The 19,021-nt window shown below is 36.0% G+C and overlaps 3 protein-coding genes across 5 annotated transcripts; 1 reads left to right on the forward strand and 2 right to left on the reverse strand.

The window, feature by feature from the left end:
* Positions 1–535: 535 nt before the first annotated feature.
* LOC140801867 (uncharacterized) lies at positions 536–3,553 on the reverse strand. Its single transcript, XM_073157216.1, has 3 exons — positions 3,397–3,553; positions 3,183–3,317; positions 536–911 (listed from the first exon to the last, which is right to left on the reverse strand). The coding sequence occupies exons 1-3, from the start codon at positions 3,430–3,432 to the stop codon at positions 732–734; spliced, it is 351 nt and encodes a 116-aa protein (XP_073013317.1). The 5' UTR covers positions 3,433–3,553; the 3' UTR covers positions 536–731.
* A 2,152-nt stretch (positions 3,554–5,705) lies between these two features.
* On the forward strand, positions 5,706–16,779 carry LOC140801913 (protein LOW PHOTOSYNTHETIC EFFICIENCY 1, chloroplastic). Of its 3 annotated transcripts, none has more exons than XM_073157284.1 (4): positions 5,706–8,312; positions 13,564–13,632; positions 13,764–13,833; positions 16,763–16,779. In XM_073157284.1, exon 1 carries the CDS (start codon positions 6,016–6,018, stop codon positions 8,239–8,241), a length of 2,226 nt encoding a protein of 741 aa, XP_073013385.1. In that variant the 5' UTR covers positions 5,706–6,015; the 3' UTR covers positions 8,242–8,312; positions 13,564–13,632; positions 13,764–13,833; positions 16,763–16,779. The 3 variants fall into 3 exon arrangements, with proteins under 3 accessions (XP_073013385.1, XP_073013384.1, XP_073013383.1); XM_073157283.1 differs by lacking the exon at positions 16,763–16,779 and adding an exon at positions 13,902–13,961; XM_073157282.1 differs by lacking the exon at positions 16,763–16,779 and having other exon boundaries at positions 13,764–13,961.
* On the reverse strand, positions 11,690–17,727 carry LOC140801915 (very-long-chain 3-oxoacyl-CoA reductase 1-like). Its single transcript, XM_073157285.1, has 3 exons — positions 16,867–17,727; positions 14,432–14,501; positions 11,690–12,135 (listed from the first exon to the last, which is right to left on the reverse strand). Exons 1-3 carry the CDS (start codon positions 17,502–17,504, stop codon positions 11,854–11,856), a joined length of 990 nt encoding a protein of 329 aa, XP_073013386.1. The 5' UTR covers positions 17,505–17,727; the 3' UTR covers positions 11,690–11,853.
* Positions 17,728–19,021: the final 1,294 nt, after the last annotated feature.

The raw sequence follows: 19,021 nt of genomic DNA on the forward strand, positions 1-19,021 counted from the left end.
TACTTTAGAAGAAGACAAGAATTAATTGTTGCATGGTCATGAATTTTACATCCATCAGTTAAAATCCAGCTGTGGTCGATTTTATCGTTTGCATTGCTGCCATCTCATAAGATGAAAATATGTATGACAATACATCAGAACAAAGATTCACCTTATTACAGAGATTAATGAAATAGAGGCTGGTGCAGGCACATAATGCATCACGTTTCCTCAAATAATAAGTGAATCTTATTGAGGAGGCTTTATCAGTTATATAACTAGTTTATCATGGGTTCCTCTGAAGGTCACATTGAGAATGTTATTTATTGTCTGATTAATTGCAGCCAAATCTCTCAAATAGGTCGAACTCAGCTCCGATAGAAAAGAATCCAGTATTGATTGCGAATTTATAGTCTTGGAATTTGCCATGGAAGAAATATTAGAGCAAAGGATTCCCAATCTTTGCACAGACTTGATGCTGGAAAATTTGTACACTTTATTTCTGTGAAGCCTCTGACTACTTGATATTATGAACCAAGAAAATATACTTGTCTGCTAGTCTTCTAATTGGACTTACTTTGCATAGAAGTTTGTAGAACTACTCCACAAGAACACATAATACACTTTCTTTCTCTCAAAAAAGGGGGAGAAGACACACTACTCCATTGATCATTTTAGTAATCTAGCAAAATAATCCATTCTCATTAGTCACACAATAAATGTTACATCTGACAACAAGAATGTGATTGTCTTCATGATTGCTCGAGAAGATTCTTCAAGTACAAATTCAAGATGTATCTACCAGATGACTGCACATCAAGCCTTTTCTCACTAGGTTCATATTTTCCTTTGCGTAGCTGGTATCGGTGGGTAACGGCTGAGACTATATAAGCCTGGCCTTCTATTGTGACACTCTCCCCACAATGTATGTTCTGATTAACAAGAATAGAGCAATGAGAAATTTAATAAAAATATAAGAAAATGAAAATTCATGATATTTTGCCTTAATAAGCCAACCGATATCAAAGGTATGACATAGCTAAACAGATTACTTAAAAGCATAGAGGCAAACAAACTGTCTCCACAGATAGGAATTGAAGGGCCAATAAGTATGTGAACAGAAGTAAAATATTTGCATGTATGCTACAGCAAAGACATGGATGTATAATATTGACACAACTCTAGCATTTCCACTTTGTTGTAAACCATGCAAAGCTTCATTTGTGCGGTTACCAGAGCTTGCACTAATCTGACAGAAGAGTACCTGTGATTCTCTTCCATTTAATCTCAGGGTGACTAGAAAGACTTGGCAAGTCATCAGATACTATTTGAACAAGTTTGCAACCTAAAAAGCACCTGGAAATCTGGAACTGGTTAAATTTTTTCTTGCATTAAGCTCATGTTGCAAAACATCAACTGCTGCTATTTTATTGTCATGAAGATTGTGAACCTTGACCTTATGCTGTGAGAACAGTGTATTTTCCATCAGTCTCATGAGTCGAAAAAAGTGTCTCGGCATGATACACTAGAAAGCTTTTCATTTTCGTCGTTTGGTTAACCATTCTTAATTATACATTCCACTTATCATGTCAACATCAGATACATTCATGATGAATACAGAAGCACCATAGTGTGAATATTTGAAAAGGACATCAACAGCACAAAGTCCAGATAGTTTGCAAACTAGATGTTCACATACAATAGATAGTTTGACATTGATATCCTGAACTACAAGGAGTTATACTAAACTCGTATATGTTTGTCCTTTTATGCTATAGCCTAATTTGCACGTCTAGCTTAAAGTATGAAGATTGCCTGTTTGACTTTCATGACCTATCACATCGAGATAGCTGGTAGATTTCTGATAAAATATTTGATTTTGGCATTAATAAAGAGGAAAAAAAGGAGATCTCTTCTGAGAAAAAAGTCAACTCATGCTGTAAAGAAAATAGGAAAAGTTTGTTTAAAGGAATATTCATGGAATTAAAATTACTGCCACTGAAATCATTGGACTCTTTCAGAAATGCCATTTATGATTAATTTCTAAAGAAATGTTCATGGAATCTTCCAAACGAGTGGCTGCCAAAGTTAACATATGCATTCAAAATGACGATTATGCTCTCTTTTTCTTAAACTTTAGAATTACTAATATGTGTCAGCAAGAATATAAGAAATTCACAATTCTTGGATTCTGACTGAGATCCTTTCTTCCACAATATTGAGTATTGTTAGGTAATTTAAAGAAAAAAGAATGGTTTTCACAGACAAGTTTTAACTGTTGTTAATTAGATTGAACTGGCAGTACGACATTTTCAAATGAGTTCACTGATTTCGCTAGCCATTATGATATTTTGGAGTATTTTAAAAGTTTTTCACAGGCAATTATGTAGAAAGCTTAAATTTTAACTGTAGCAACTAGTAAGTTAGATGGAGTTAACAGACTGGCATACTTGAACTAGTCCAATGAATTTTAGTGACATTTATAATATTTCAAACAATGTAGCGCAAAATTCTGATACTTGAAAAGTCGTCAAATGGTAATTATCTAAGAACCCTTTTTCTCTTATGCTTCTTCTCATTGTTTGCTCGTGAGATATCTTCAAGGTGTTACTACACACAACTGTTACTATAATTAACACATTAATAACCATGTAATAGAAACTTATTTCAAGCATCATGTTGTTATTGGCTTATTGCACTTGGGCCCTAATCTGATATCTTACTAATTCCTCAACTGTGGAAAATTAGGTCTTTTGTGTCATTGTTATCCTTTATTCGCAACTTCAGAAAAAGTCAGGACCCCAAATACTTCTGCACCTCTATTTTTTACATCCAAACAAGAATCACACTTAAAAGTCTCTTGCATATGAAATTTTCTCAAAATTGATAATCAGCACCTTGATGATTGCTGATGAATGATGTCAATTGCTCATGGATCGCCACGATGATTGCCATGCCTTCATCAATAAGAGGCTAAGAAGACCATATGGTAGTCGACCCATGATATATTCAGGAATGCTTTTTTAGTAACAATAGACAGAAGGATCTAGAACAACAAATTTTGGAGAGACAAAAAACAATCAAATGCTAATTCTTTTCTCCTCTAATTGATCTTAATAAAGGATGGTTAACACTAAAAAAATTGTACTTCATTCTTTGAGCATAAAAAATTTAACTTTCCAAGTGGAGCTCAACAAGCATACCATCGGAAAGCAACGGACGCCGAGATTCCTGGGCGGCGGTGTGATTTCCACTACCTTAAATGGGTGTTGGTGGTCGCTATCTCTATCCTTCTCTTTCTTTCTGCACATTATCTGTTTAAGGAAACCACCATATACCTGCATACTAACCATTTGTTGAATTGCCTCAACCAACTAAGAGGTAAGAAACCTCCAGGAAATGCAGACATTTGGGTACCTTGTGATGGGAGATGGAGGTGGAAGCCATGGCCATTTGGGTATGTGGTGTTCGTTCTATTGCGTCAGAGAGGAAATTTGGGAGCCTTTGTATTAATATGAACACAGCCCAGAGAGAACGGCAAAAGATATTTGTTTCCAATCTGGTGGTTGGTATTGCTGCTGAATGCTGATGTTCGGAGGTACGGTCAGTAAACCGTTAGAAAATTACAATAAAAAAAGGAAAAAATTGCGAATTCTCGTATATGCCCTTCTAAAAGTCTCAAATTAACACACAGAGTGATTTCTATGAGATCAAATGATAAATATGATAATAAAAAAGTAAAAAATAAAGTTTTTTTTAATAAGTTTCCAAAAAAATATTAAAATACCTAGAATATTAACCTTTACACTAAAATTATTTATTTAAGGTAATAAAAGTAATGAGATTATAGTGTGAGATTAATAATATAAGTAAAATATAGGGTGTTTTAAATAAATTTCAATAGTTTTTTATTTGGATAAATTATAAATTATTCCTCAGTAGTTATGACTAAAATCAAATTACTCATATAAACTTTATTCGTTTCATTTTACTCCTTGTGGAAATTATTAGTTGTTTTAGTATCCATTTCATATTCGAAAACAAATTTTTTATCTAACCTGGAGGCGTAAAAATTTTTAGATTTGAATTTGGATATGGATATACGAATTTGGTTTAGATAGATTCATAACAATTATGAATTCAAATACAAATTCATATTCGAATATCTGTTTCTCGACAAACATATAACTTGAATTCACTGGTATTTAATAGATTTTTAAAATTTTCTAGCTCTCCTAACTAGCTTAGTCATAACTTCTTTTCATCCTCCATAATCCACATTGCACTGCTAAATATAATAAATTTATTAGCATATTGCATATCAAATTATCTATCGAGCCGTGAAAAAGATTCAACAAAAGACTTCAGAATCAATTTAAAGCCCTAGCTCGTATTTGTTTAAGATCCAATCTATATCTATATCCAATTTTACTTTGATATTCATCTAATATTTGTATCTGGAGCAAAAGTTTAGATCCAGATGTGGGTCAATCACTATCTAACTATATGCACTCAATTTTCACTCCTGTGGTTAGATCAAAATTCTCAGTGACTTCCTAAATTTTATTTATATTACTAAATCTCTTATAGTTGTAAGCTATATGTAACTACCTCACATAGGCTAACTTTGATATAAAGCCTTTTTCTCTTACATCAATCAATTATAAAAGTATTTTTTTAAAAAAAATTATTGTCTTATTCTTCTTTCCTCTCAAGATGAGGTTTTTATAATTTAATTACATTTAATTTTTTGATTTGCAATAATGGACTCTAATATGCATCGTAAATATAAGTTGTGTGTATTCTAATATAACAAAATTATGTATCGACCGCAGAAAATATATACAGTCAATTTTATACACTAAGTTGAAAACTATATATTGCTCACTTCTACGTGATATTATAAACTTTTAAGAAAATAGATAATATAAATTAAAAAATGATTAAAATTTTTTAACAATTTTATGAAAAATTAATGTGACAGTTAATTTTGACAGAAAAAACTAATAATTTCACAAAGATTGGTACTCCTAGAGGTTAAGTAATAATAATAAAAATTCAGGAAGGAGCCACCTTGTAATTTGACCCTATAGAAAATTGGAGGATGTTTTTAATAAATTTTAAGGATTTTTATAAATTACACCTTATATTTTACCTAATTTGTGATTCACACTCCATCTTTAATGATTTTGTAATATGATCCCTAATTTTCTCTTATAATTCTCATTTAACACCCTGACCTTATTTTGACTAACTAATATCGATCGAGTTACTAAAATACCCCCACCTTTTCCGATCTTATCTTCCACCCTCCCCATCCTCTTCCTCCTCTTCTTCTTTTTCTTTTTCTTTGGGAAGAGAAAAAAAAAATAAAAAAGACAGGAGTAATTTAAGTATTTATAAATTATTTTATATATTATAAGAAATATTTTTTTTAGTACTACCTAAGTTAACCCAGAATATTAAATAAAAACTATAGAGGAAAATGAGGGTTCAGATTATAAATCCTAAAAGACGAAGTGTGAATTATAAATAAATAAAATATGAGATATGATTTGTAAAAATCCTAAATTTTATTTAAAAAGAATTCCATTATAACAGTATGACCTGCACTCGGATCGGATCTAGTAAGGATCTAAATCCAACCCGATAACTAATTCGAGTACAACCTATTGGATTCGAACCATCGAGCCAACCAGGGTTAACCAAACCAGCAGCCAAGCCAACGTTGGCCTCTGCACCGGGTTCGAACACTAATCTCGAAAGTGAACGGCTGTGAGTGGTCTTAGCGAGGGACGTGCGTTCTTCTTCCTCTTCAATCCCTCCCTATCTCTAGAAGCAACTCCTCACCTCTTCTCACTTGTGAATCACAAGGTAATATCCAACCTCAACTCCCTTCCCAATCATACTCGGAGAATAGGATTTCGTGTTGGGTTGTCATCTTGTAGATAGTTCACAAAGGCTTCTCTGGATTTCTGTGGTCATTCATGTTGTTGTCATTGGAATCTCACTTCTGTGCATAAACCCATCTCCGAAATGCAATCTTTAAGCACTTTACACTTCAAAGGAGCCTTTTTGGCGGCTGCCCATCTCGATTCAGAGAAGCTCTGTTCTCGTAGATTGAGGAAGGGAAGGAAAAGAAGATGGTATTTTGGTGGGACAAATGTTAGCAGTTGCTGTGCTCACCAAGTCTCTCTTTCATGCAATTATGGTGGTTTGAGGAGTTCAGGCGTAAATTTGGGTTGTGGGTTTTCAGGTAATGATCCCAAAGTTAGCTGTAGTGAAAGAAAGAGAACTCCCTTTGGCAGGTACTTTTCTATGGTCTTGGCATTAGAGCAAGAAACTGTTGGGAGTGATCATTTGGAGATTAGTTCGGAAACTTTGGATGATGTTGGAAAATGTGAGATAGTTGATGACAAGGAGGAAGAAGAAAAAGTTGTGGACTATGAAAAGAATGATCGTAGTGGTGGGATTAAATCAGTTGGAAAGAGGAGGGTCGATGTCCGGGCATTGGCGTTGAGTCTTCACAACTCTAAAACAGCAGATGATGTGGAGGACTTGTTGAAGAACTATGATGATTTGCCCCTCCCTGTTTATTCTTCCATGATCAGGGGCTTAGGGGTTGATAAAAGATTAGATGCTGCATTTGCTGTTGTTGAATGGTTGAAGAGGAAGAAAGAGACAACCGGCTCCATTGCTCCAAACCTGTTCATTTACAATAGCCTTTTGAGTGCGGTAAAGCAGACAGAGCAATTTGACAAAGTTAAAGATGTTTTAGAAGATATGAACTTGCAAGGCATTGTCTCAAACATCGTAACTTACAACACTTTGATGTCTATTTATCTGGAGCAAGGGAAAACCCATGAGGCCCTCAATGTTCTTGCTGACATAGAGAATCATGGTTTATCACCATCTGCCATTACCTATTCTGTTGTCCTACTGGCTTACAAGAAAATGGATGATGCAAGTGGCGCACTTGGGTTCTTTGTCAAGTTGAGAGAGAAGTATGAAAAGGGGGAGATAGGGAAAGATAAGAGTGAAGATTGGGAGAATGAGTTCCTAAAACTTGAAAAATTTACAATTAGCATCTGTTATCTAGTGATTCGCCAATGGCTTGTAGATGAAAAAAATCCAACTGGCAATGTTTTAGATCTTCTAAGTGATATGGATGAGGCTTTGTTAAAACTAGCTAGAACAGATTATGAGCGGCTTGCATGGGCATGTACTCGTGAAGACCATTATACTGTGGCTAAAGAGTTGTACAGAAGAATAAGAGAGGCAGATGATGAAATCAGCTTATCAGTGTGTAATCATCTGATATGGTTAATGGGTAAGGCTAAAAAATGGTGGGCAGCTCTTGAGGTTTATGAGGACCTGTTGGATAGAGGACCAAAGCCCAATAATCTATCATATGAGCTAATCATTTCTCACTTCAATATCCTGCTCACTGCTGCTAGGAGAAAGGGGATTTGGAGGTGGGGTGTTAGGCTGCTGAACAAGATGCAAGATAGAGGCTTAAGACCAGGAAGTAGAGAGTGGAATGCAGTCCTTGTTGCTTGCTCGAAAGCATCAGAAACATCTGCTGCAGTACAGATATTTAGAAGGATGGTAGAGCAGGGGGAAAAGCCAACTATACTCTCTTATGGAGCTTTGCTTAGCGCACTTGAGAAAGGGAAGCTTTATGATGAGGCACTTCGGGTATGGGACCATATGTGTAAAGTGGGTATTAGCCCAAACTTGTATGCTTACACAATATTGGCGTCACTTTATATCGGAAAGGGTAATCCTGAGATGGTAGATTCTGTCCTTCGTGAGATGTCTTCAGTAGGAATTGAGCCAACCGTTGTTACTTTCAATGCAATAATCACTGGATGTGCTAAGAATAATATGACTAGTGCTGCTTATGAGTGGTTTCACCGAATGAAAGTTCAAAATATCAAGCCTAACAAAATTACTTATGATATGCTGATTGAAGCCCTTGCACGAGATGGTAAACCAATACTTGCCTATGAGATGTACCTAAGGGCTTGCAATGAGGGGCTAAATCTTTCTTCAAAATCATTTGATGCTGTCATCGAGTCGTGTGAAGATTATGGTACTAGCATAGATCTAAATGCTTTAGGTCCTCGGCCATTTGAGAAAAGGAAAAACATCATGATACGAAGGGATATGTCAGATTTCTGTCACTTTGCAGATCTTCCTAGGAGAGCAAAACCTTTTGACAAGACAGAAGTATACACCTCACACATGCAAGAAAGATAATACCGTGGTTGGACATATTTTAGGTATACTAGAGTTCTCATATATGCACAAACTTCGGAGGAGAATTCATTGTAAGGGTCTTTGCTAGCTTTACTTAAATTATCAAATTACAGTTCATATTACTTGTCGTGGCTCATAATAAATTTCCTTATTCTTCAGTTATGGGTTCCAAATTAACTAATTTAACTGAGTTTATACTTTGCTTTGCCATCTATTGAGGATGATTTGCTAACAACAGCAGAAGCATACTTCTGGCTTTGATTTATTACTATCTTTTGTTCATATTTTTACGTCCAAATCATATAGCTTGGTTTCCAACAAACTAGTGGATAACACTTATATGGATCCTTTTCCTCCATCAATTCTATTTAAGGTAAGATTGTTTGTTGAATTGAGTATTGTCGTGCCTTTTCTTACTATTTCCTCCTATGTGTTGTTTTGATCTTTCTCCTTAACGGTGCATTCTACAGTCTTCTTTGAACATGCCTGAATAATGTCAATTGATTCTTTCATAGCTTATCCTCGGTTGGAGCTAGCTGCTACCTAATTTGTTTAGAAATGCTCATTTTTTATCCCATCTTTAAAAGTAACATCACTCATTGTCTATGCTATTTCCTAGTTGCCTAGCATTTTGATCCATAAAGCATGGGTAGTAGATTTATGGGATAATTACAAGGAAACTAGTAGATTTATGCAATAATAAAAGTTTGTTAGGTTTTTATTTGTTGGCAATTGTGTACAAAATATTCTAAGTGTATTTTTTCATGTATATGAGCTTTACACAAGTCTAGAATATCTCTGGTTTGAAGAATTGCAAGATTATTGGAGAAAAGCCATCGAGTTCACATCGCGTTCACAAACGCGTTCGAACGCGGAATTTGCGTTCACACAGACAAAGAGCCGCGTTCACAAACGCGTTTGAACACGGGCACTGCATTCACACAGACAGAGAGCCACGTTCATAAACGCGTTCGAACGCGGGTACTGCGTTCACACAGACAGAGAGCCGCGTTCACAAACGCGTTCGAACGCAACCTGAAAAATTCAAGTTGTCGCGTTCGAACGCACCAACGAAGTTTGATAAAATTGGACTTTCGTGAGTACGAATAAGACTTGGATTTGGCTCTATCTTGGAGATCATATATAAGGATTGTGATGCCCTATCTTGAGTGTGGTTGAAGAAGCATTATTGAAGGAGACTTCTTGAGGCTACATCGGTTCTTCAACTATCAAGGTTCCACTCATCTATAAAACTTAATCTTTCGTCTTAAGGGCTATCTAGACGAAAGATCAATCTCGAGGGTTACTGAGGTTGGACTTCAATCACGAGAAGCAGTGAATCGTGGGTTCTAGCGAGCAAGACTGAGAGGAACAAAGTCGTTTGGATCGACAAGTTGTTTTGTGAGTCAGTCTTGTAACTGCTACTATTCTAGTGATTGGTTTTAATTCGAGTTTGGATCTGTGGTTTTTTCCCGTTTAGGTTTTTCCACGTTAAAATCTTGGCGTTCATCTCTGCTTTCGTTCTTAATATTTCTACGGACTTTTACTTAAGCGAACGAGTGATATCATTGCCTAGTATTTAGATACATACTTGTGTCTAGGGATTTTTCAAAGTTCATCATCATCTCATCCAAGCCTTAATTACAAGGATGAATTATAGCACCTTGAATGAAAGTAGCTGAACTTCTATGCTTTTCCCTTTCTAGAAACTTACTAGTTAGCAAGAGAAAAGGAGGGAATCTCAAAAAAGAGAAAAGAAGGGATGATATGTACAATGACAGAGATGAGAATATCCCCATCAAATGCTTCAGTGCTGCATTGTCATATAGGAGACTTTTATTTCAAGGCAAGGAAGATAGGAAGATAGAGAAGTGTTATTTTCATTTCCTTAAAAAAAAGAACTAAACGAAGCAGAAGAGTTTGACGGTATTTGTCTAGCTGTTAATTGGATGACGATGAGGTTTGATAATAAGATGGAACACAAGCCAACTGGATAGTATTGAGATGGTTAAAGGGGGTTCATGTTGTATACGTATTTCGGGTTCAAATCCCAACGACATCATTTTAATTGGGACGCCAAAAGTTCTTGTAGGTGTTGTATAATCATTACATTAAGCTGCGACCTGTTATTAATAAGCAAAGAACTTCTAGAGCAGTGGTGAAAATTTGTGTGATGTATTAATGTGCATTACGCTTTGGGATTCAGCAGGTTATTTCTTCTAATTAACAGTTTGAAAGAACTGAGCTATACATCAGTGAAGTCAATTATTTTGGCTTTTCGAAATGAAAAGTTAGATGGATGTGTTCTTGCTTTGCAAGGCCATGCGATAGCTCATGTATTTGAAGTGGAAATGAAGGAACCAACACGCAAATGTTCTTCTATTTCTAACATTGTTATGACATGTTTTTTTATGTCATCTGTGAATCCATAGGCAACCTTTTGTACATGATTTAAAATGACTCCCAGCACCTGGTTTCTTGCAGATACACATCTAGTTTAACAACTCTGGTAATTGATTGTAGGAAACCAGAAATTTTAGGACATACTTTTACTGTCAGTCCTTTTCTTTGTCTTGGTCATTCCTATCAATGCTACACTTCAGGAGCTGCAGGTTTTCATGGCTTCTTAGGAGTTAATGCTTTGTAATAAAGAATGGATGTTATAAATTAAAAAGATATAGAATTGGACCCACTGCTGCAGTCTATGTTCATTTTCTTCTCTTGTGCAATAATTGGTTTAACTATAGCTTAGGTTTTGCTTGTAGTAGTGTGCTAACTTTTTTCTTCAAGCCTGAAGGCAAATACTATCAATTTTCAAAATACAAAGAGATGGGCTGGAAACTCTCTTACTTTAATTAAACTAGGAAGGAGCTTTTGCAAAATTTTAGGTGCATTCAATTGAACAAAAGTGTAAATTTTCTTTCCAAAAAGTTAATGTATGGCAAGCACAGAAAAGCTAATGAATCATGGTGTTCTCTCCAAAAGAAAGCATACATTTTGAGAAAATGAAAAAGAAAAGGAGAAGAAGGAAAGGTACATTTATCTTGAAGTAATAAAACTTGCTGCAAAATTATAATACAGGCACCTCTTTTCCTTGAACCCTAGATTTATCTTGAAGTAATAAAACTTGCTGCAAAATTACAATATAGGCACCTCTTTTCCTTGAACCCTCTAGCTGTATTCTCTTGTGACAATCTCTGATACTATCTATCATTTTGGAGGAGTTCCAACAGAGGATTCTCTCTCTGTAATAGGTATCACAAAGTAATTCAAGAAAAATATAGCAGAAAAGGAGGTCTCTTTTAGAACTTTGCTTGACACAAAAGTTAATAACTGGTCTTCATTTGGTTCTAGTATAAGGGAACCTTATTCAAGAATTAGATCCAAAAAGTACCTTTTCTACATATTTTTTTTCCATAGTTGAACATCCGATATGAAAAATCGTGCATAAGGAACAAAATTATTATAGTATCTCAATCAAAACCAAAAAGTACAATACAGAAAGAGAATGTGGATAATGCTAAAGACAAATTGTCTTATAGCACAACCAAACTGAGGAAAATATAAGGTTTATGAGTGAAGTTGAACAGTAAACTTGGTACATATAGCTATTTAGTTCTGAGTAGCAGCATTGCGTGCCTCTGTTCTGAGCCGCTTTATGATTTCTCTCTGTCTCAGATTAACACGCAACCGCAATTTATCATGAATGAATTCTGGTACCAAGCTTGCAATCCACCATTCAAGGAAATGAATGAAATTAGGCATGCACAGCACATCATGTCCAATCCAACGAATGGCGGCTTGAGCATATTCACTTGATGATGGTACAAATACAGAACGCTTTTTAGCTTCAGTCAGTCCTGATACCATCTTTGTTGCCACAAATAAAGGGACCTGCATAATTTAGGGAAGGACTTATTGTTAGAATGTAAAAGATCAAATCCACCTCGCTATCATCTTTAACCTTTTAGAAGATGATAATCTTCAAAGCCCTAGGGAATTAACTAACACAGCGTACTCAATATAATAATGAGAAGAATAAAGCGAAAGGCAAACGTAAATACACATGAAATTTTATGTGAAAAAACTCCTTGTAATCCTAGATAAAAAACCAAGGATCCCTTCTCCAGGATCGAATCAAACATTATCAAATTGGTAGATACAACGGTTGAAACCGTATTTTCTCCCAAGAACCACACTTCAAAAACTGAAATCTCAATGATAGCCATTGTGGTTAACCCTAACTAGGGTTTTCAGATGTATGTAGTGTAACACCGAAACCCCATCAATGGTCCAGATCAGAAGGCCACGGATTTTTCAAGTGGCTCGGGCATTCAAACACTTGATGGTTTCTCGGGTGCTGATGGATTGGTCATAAAATCATTCCAACACTTGCAAATTCACACATACGACCTATTAAATGCAACTCAAACAAAAATGTGATTGTCAAAATATAAAAGGTTAAGTACATCACTCTATATCAGCTTAATTAGAGACCTGGTAGTAGAGCAAACTTATGGCTCAAGAACTAATGCAGTCAAGTTTCTCAATATATATAAAAGTGCAATTACATGATACCTTTAGAGAAGGATAAACATAATTGTAGGGGAACATACACTTGAAGAATGAATCTTATGAAATTCATGTAGAAATCTATTGTCATCGGCCTGGAAGCACTGTGGAGGATTTCATGATCTCTACATTGAAAGGACTGCTCAATACTGTCTGACAGGAAAAACAATGCAAGCCAGCAAGAAAGCACAAAAGACGGTAATTGTGTTGCTTCTTTGCAAAAGAAGTCAGCATAAGTAGACAATTTTGAGATCCTACTAGTGGAAGTAAAATTGTCTTTGAATTTGACTGCGTGCATATTGTCAACAGTCATGTAATAATGTCATCATTACATGTTACAAGAATAAAATCAGACTACCAGCTAAGTAAAATCCCCTGGAATCTAAAGTGTTCGTCTCCTATTGATCACTTAGGAGCCATAAGATAACAAAACTACAGATAGCTGCAATCTGTTTAAAGGTATAATATATGAAGAAATTTACCAAGTTAGGTGTTATATATGTTCTTCCTGAGTGAAGCAATATATGCCATAGACCTTAATGATGAATATATATATTCATTCCAGGGTGATAATTTCACATCTTCTTCACATGTCCTCAAGCTTGGATGTGTGCTCCAGTATACATTACATAAAGAAATTTTGTTGATATGCAGTCAAGATTTAGATAGAATAATTCCTTAAGCATCATATATCTTATCCAAAATACATATATTGCTTGATTATTCATCAATATTTTATCCAAAATACAGGGATGACTTACTCCATGTAGGTAGAAGGTTGCAGGCATTACATATCTTACGATCTTGGGATCAAGATGGGTAAGCTGTTCTATTTTCTAGTCAATTAGTCTCATTATATGTCACAAATTGTTACAAGCGGCATATAGATATTGTTTATATGGCTCAATGCTTATATAAATTGGTGGGTGTTTATGATTCTCTGGTTGTAGCTATTGGGTTGCTGAAATTGAGTGGGTTCAAAATATACAACCACCAGAAGGGTCAGCAGACAAAGAAGATGTAAGTATGTCTGTTTGAATATTACGATACTATAAGTGGGACACATTAACTAATATTGCTTACAACAGAATTACGATGATGCAAAGAAATTTGCTCCAATGATTCTCAATTGCTCCATTGATTCTCAATCGTGATCTTCTTTTAATTGTTTATGCTACCTTACTATTATTTTAGTTCCTTTCATTCATACTGTTATATCTTTCATAACAAGTTGTAATTGAGAGGTTTGTCCTAGAAAGTGAACATACATAAATAAATGAAAATCTTTCTAAACATTAGTTTGGTTAATGGATCTTCAAATTTGGCAGACACTATTCTTACTTGTCCTCCCTCATTATGGCTCAAAATTTTCTAGTCCTTCACATACCTAACTCTTGCATGCTTCATGGTTTTTTCAGGTCATTTTGGAAAAGGACATAATAGATATCATGTTGCAGTTTCAACATGAATAATCCTAATGAAGACTTCTTAGAATTAAGAATAATTAAGAAGTACAGTACGAAAATTTTACAAAGAAGCTTTCAAGCCTTTAGAGTAAGAGATGTTTCAGGGTGCCAGTTAACTCAAATTACAAGAAGTCAGATGAAATTAGGCTTACCTGACATTGTACATCAATTCCCTTATCTTTATACTCATGATAGAGGCTTTTCGACAATTGAGCAACATACCTGTGCAGAAAATAAATATGCTCAAGTCTCAATGTCAGCATGAAAGACTCGAGGAAAAAACTGAAAGAAGTTCCAGTGATAGCTTAGAATTTCATCAAAATAAGTTAATTAACCATCCATATCCATGAAAATCATCTCATTTGGGAACTTTGGAAGTGATCTTATCATCGTCATAGCATTTTTCTTGAGAATATGGGATTGATAAAGGTCACGAATGAAGGTTCCATATAAGAATTGCTCTATAACCAATTGTCCTACTATCGTCTTGGCACCGTTTAGAAAATCCAGCAAGAGAGAGACTACTATAAAATCTGTAAGCCCCATTATAGAACTTGGCTGAAGTCAAGTAACCCCAAACACTCATCTTGTTGAAGTGGAGGGCTGAGTCATCTGGGTTTTTTCTCTTTATCTATCCAACAAAGAGGAACATAAGGCACTGTCAAGTATAAAATGAGGGCATATTCGCATAGCTTCATCCTAGTGCTCAGGGGTAAAGCCTCCTGCTTCAAATACTTTGAAGTAAAACAACATTATAAAGCCAGAAGAAATCAGAAAATAAGCTAAAAATCTATGAAAAGATCAGAAAATAAGACATAAAGCAGTTTCAACTTTCAAGTTTCAGCAACAAGTTTTATACTTTGCTTCTTAGCCTAGTTTGCATCAGCTTAAACTCGACAAATAGCCTGAAACATAAAAGCAAATCAATTTTTGCAAGCACTTAAAATTTAAAATAGCAGTTGTAATTCTTGACACTTAACTTACAAATAAAGTAATAATAGTTTGGGTACCATAATTAGACAATAAGTCTGGAACTTCTTTAATCGTAGATGGCATGTCAACTCACAACAAATGACAAGTAGTCAGGTACCATACAAGCAGACTTGACTCCAAAATGAAGGACTAAAGTAGACTAGATGATATCAATCTTTGAGAATCAATGTCGATCTGTGCTGATCCAATAGACCTTCTTAAACAAGTACGGGATACTTCTAGCAAAGAGAGTCTTACTGAACTAGCAAGTTGGTTTTTTCTAAAGGTCATGCCTGATAGTGCCAATAAGTGAGACAGGGGTAAGTAAAACCTTGATATGGTGTCCAACTGTAGTATAACTTAGCTAAAAATATAAAGAGAAGTTATCCTTGATATTCAAAAAGCATTGGCTTTTGCTTCCCGTCAGCTCAGGTAATTTATTCACAAAAAATGAATAGTTAATAAACATAGAATCAAAGTGGAAAAATGGTCTTGGTGTGCTATTTAATTATGTATTCTCTTAAATTTCAATAGGAAATTTTCATATAATTATAAGGTGTGTGGTTATTCAGAATGTGAGGAGGTTGGTGATCAATAATTGAAATGAAAATATTTAGATCATATAGGAAAGAGAAAGGTCAAAACATGCCTTGGACATACAAGATGGGAAAGATAGTAATGGCGTTTCTTTGACACAAAGCTTTATAAAGAGGTGAATGCCAGAATAGGCTTCATGCATCAAACCTCAAATATATGGAATATGACACTCTACCTTTGTAGTCAATGTTAATTTAAATTTCGAAACTTATCATAGCATATTAAATTTTTGATACTTCTAAGTGTTAATCTGATGATAAATATGTTACTTTCACTAAGAATGATTTTAGTAACACTGAAATAAGCTGAATTGAAAAAAAGAAAAAGAAAAACATCAATATTTGAGACTTGTTTCCTTCTCAAAGAATGGTTGATGTGTTGAAAATTGAAAATTGAATCTTAGAGCAAATAGTCTACTTTTTCTATAACATTATGGCGATTTAATTGACAAAGGGTCTGCTCAGTATATTTTTCCTTAAAATCACATCATAGACTGAATAATCAAGGTATAAGAACTTATTATATCATATATCAAAATACACAACCATCAGAAAAAAAAAACTGTGAAATGGCTAATACCATCTCCCTTTATCTCTTCTCTATTACTAGTAATACTGTCTCCCTCTGATGACCCAGATGACCACAACAGTGATGTGTCCTATTGGCTGCTCTGCTTCTCTTTTTTTGTCTATCCCACCGGGACTACGAAGTTCACAAGGTGCCTAAAATACCTCCTAACACACTGTCTAATACTGTCCCCTTTTATCTCTTGGCACTTCATTGATTTACCACCGATCACTTTAAAATTTCACAATTATTCCGTATGTACTATTCAGTATATATTAAAAACCTATGCTTTTGGTAACTCACAATCTTCAAAACTAATCTTTGTAACGTCTTCTTTGTCAAAATAGTATCCATGCATGCAAGCAACCAGCATTCAAAACTAAATCATTAGAAATCTAGTCAGAAAAAAAAAAGAGGAGAAATCAACAGAGGAAGATGCAAGAAGGCTAACGCTTTCGTCGCGGCGTAGACAGCATAGAGCGGAAACGAAGGCATCACCACCGTCGACCCCGACCCAATATTCACAACCGCACCTCTTCTCCTCTGAAGCATTCCAGGCAACACCACGCGTGCAATCTCCGTCAACGACTCCAAGTTCACCTTAATCATCCTCACCCACGCATCAACATCCACCTCGTGGAAGAACACCGCGCTCGGCGTCGCCACCCCGGCATTGTTGACCAGAACACCCACATCAAGCCCTTCGATCGCCCCCTTCAGCCGAAAGATCCCACCTTTAACATCCACCGATAGGTCAAACACCACAATTTTGATCTTAGTCGTGGGAGATACCCCCCAAATGGCCTCGGAGACCTCCCCGAGCTTGTCCGGATTGCGGCTGACGAGGACCAAGTTGAGGCCTTTACGGGCTAATTCGAAGGCCATAGCTCTTCCGATGCCGGAGGTGGGTCCGGTGACCACGGCCCATGACCCGTAGTCGATTAGTTGCTTCGGTGGGCGGAGGAAGTAGGAATAGACCCATCGGAGGAGGGAGAACAAGGATTTCGTGAGGGTGAAGAGGCCAAGAGAGCAGAGAAGAAGAACCCAAGTGGGTTGGAATCTGAGGTCGTCCATGAGAGAAGAAGGCATTGATTTCTCTACTACTTTCTGGAGAGAGAGAGACAGAGAGACAGAGAGAGGGAGAGGGGTTCCAGTAGTCGTTGCTGCCAGTTACTGGAGAAGTCCAGTGGTAAGCAGTCACTTAGCAGATCCTGTGCAGTCCCTGATGCAGAAATTTCATGCTCCGGCTAGAACCAGGAAAAATATAATTTCAAGCTCGAAAAAATTAATCTCGACTCTCAAGCTCTCAGTTCTCTTAGGCTTAGATCATTTACTTTATTAGGTATTTGAAGAGATATCCAATGTATCTCTATACAGAATATCATCTAAAATATTAGAGTTAGACCCAGATTGCCATGAATTCTCTCATTCCTGCCCTAGATGAGCTAATCTATTGGCCACTTGATTATCTTCAGTAAAATAGGGAGAGAAAAAAAATAGAATAAAATGTAATAAGGTGGAAAATATTATGTTTCATCGCCACGGAGGTGGCTCTTGTTGCACAAAATGCTTGAGAGTTTGAGAGTCGAAAGTTTGAGAAGCTGTGAATTAGAGCTTGGAGCAATATTATGATTTCATTGTAAGAAATAATTTTGGTTGAGTATATAATATGCGCATTCATGTAATAATACTTATTACATGCATATTTATTATTAATAATATATATATATGTATACTTGAATATGACATTATGCTCCTTTCTGATTTATATATCATGCTCCTTTGTGATTTATATTATTCAATACATGATTTACTCTTTGTTTAGTATTATTGATTCATGATAAGATATCTTTATGTGGTGACCCCACCCATACTGTTGCATGCGCCGCACGTGTCGTGTAGGACGCATTACAGATGAAAGCTGACCCAAATGACTCAAGCCAATCTCGGGGGATAAATACGGTATATAGGATGGATATAAATGACCAAACAAGCAGTGCTCAAACAACAAAAGGAAGGGGCAATTAGGTTGGAACCTTCCCAAAGCGATACATCAATAGAGCATTTATTGCATAGGATGTACGAGTTTATCATTGAATCCAATCACAATACTAGTGAAATCTCTATTTCTGACCACAACATGGTGATCATTAATGGATTCCTCGGGTGACCACAACCTTAGATCACACTAGAAGTAGATTTGCTCGGGTGTGCATTGAGGTGGACCTCAGCAAGCCTTTGAAAACATCGGTCTGGCTTGGGCAAAAAGAAGAGAGAGTGGGCCAGAGAGTAATGTATGAAAGTATCCCAAAATTCTGCTTCACGTGTGGTAGGATAGGGCATAAGGTGGAAGAGTGTGTTTTCAAGCCAAATGACAGCAACGGAAGAGCCGCGGAGGCCAAAGATGGTGGAGGTAGAGGAGACCACCAAAGGCCAAACCCTAGTTCGCCAGAGGAGGAAGACACCTCATACTATGGTCCATGGTGCACTGTTCAAAGGAAGCCTAGGTGGCAGACTACCCAGAGAGGACAAGGAACTAGCGGCCTCAATCGAAACAATGCAGGAGCGAGAAAAGGCCAGGTACCAATCGCGCTAGAGGAAGGGCG

The sequence above is a fragment of the Typha latifolia genome, chromosome 15 (assembly GCF_019914945.1).
Source record: "Typha latifolia isolate L0001 chromosome 15, TyphaL0001v2, whole genome shotgun sequence".
NCBI lineage: Eukaryota > Viridiplantae > Streptophyta > Magnoliopsida > Poales > Typhaceae > Typha > Typha latifolia.

Excerpts from the sequence above, each read along its gene's own strand:
- LOC140801867 (XM_073157216.1), bottom strand. The coding sequence starts at position 3,432 with ATGGCCATGGCTTCCACCTCCATCTCCCATCACAAG. Across the intron at positions 3,318-3,396 it reads CCTCCATCTCCCATCACAAG|GTATATGGTGGTTTCCTTAA; the intron begins GTACCCAAATGT and ends GTTAGTATGCAG. Across the intron at positions 912-3,182 it reads GCGTCCGTTGCTTTCCGATG|AACATACATTGTGGGGAGAG; the intron begins GTATGCTTGTTG and ends CTTGTTAATCAG.
- LOC140801913 (XM_073157284.1), top strand. The coding sequence starts at position 6,016 with ATGCAATCTTTAAGCACTTTACACTTCAAAGGAGCCTTTTTGGCGGCT.
- LOC140801915 (XM_073157285.1), bottom strand. The coding sequence starts at position 17,504 with ATGCCTTCTTCTCTCATGGACGACCTCAGATTCCAACCCACTTGGGTT. Across the intron at positions 14,502-16,866 it reads GTCTACGCCGCGACGAAAGC|GTATGTTGCTCAATTGTCGA; the intron begins GTTAGCCTTCTT and ends TTTTCTGCACAG. Across the intron at positions 12,136-14,431 it reads GAATTGATGTACAATGTCAG|GTCCCTTTATTTGTGGCAAC; the intron begins GTAAGCCTAATT and ends TAAATTATGCAG.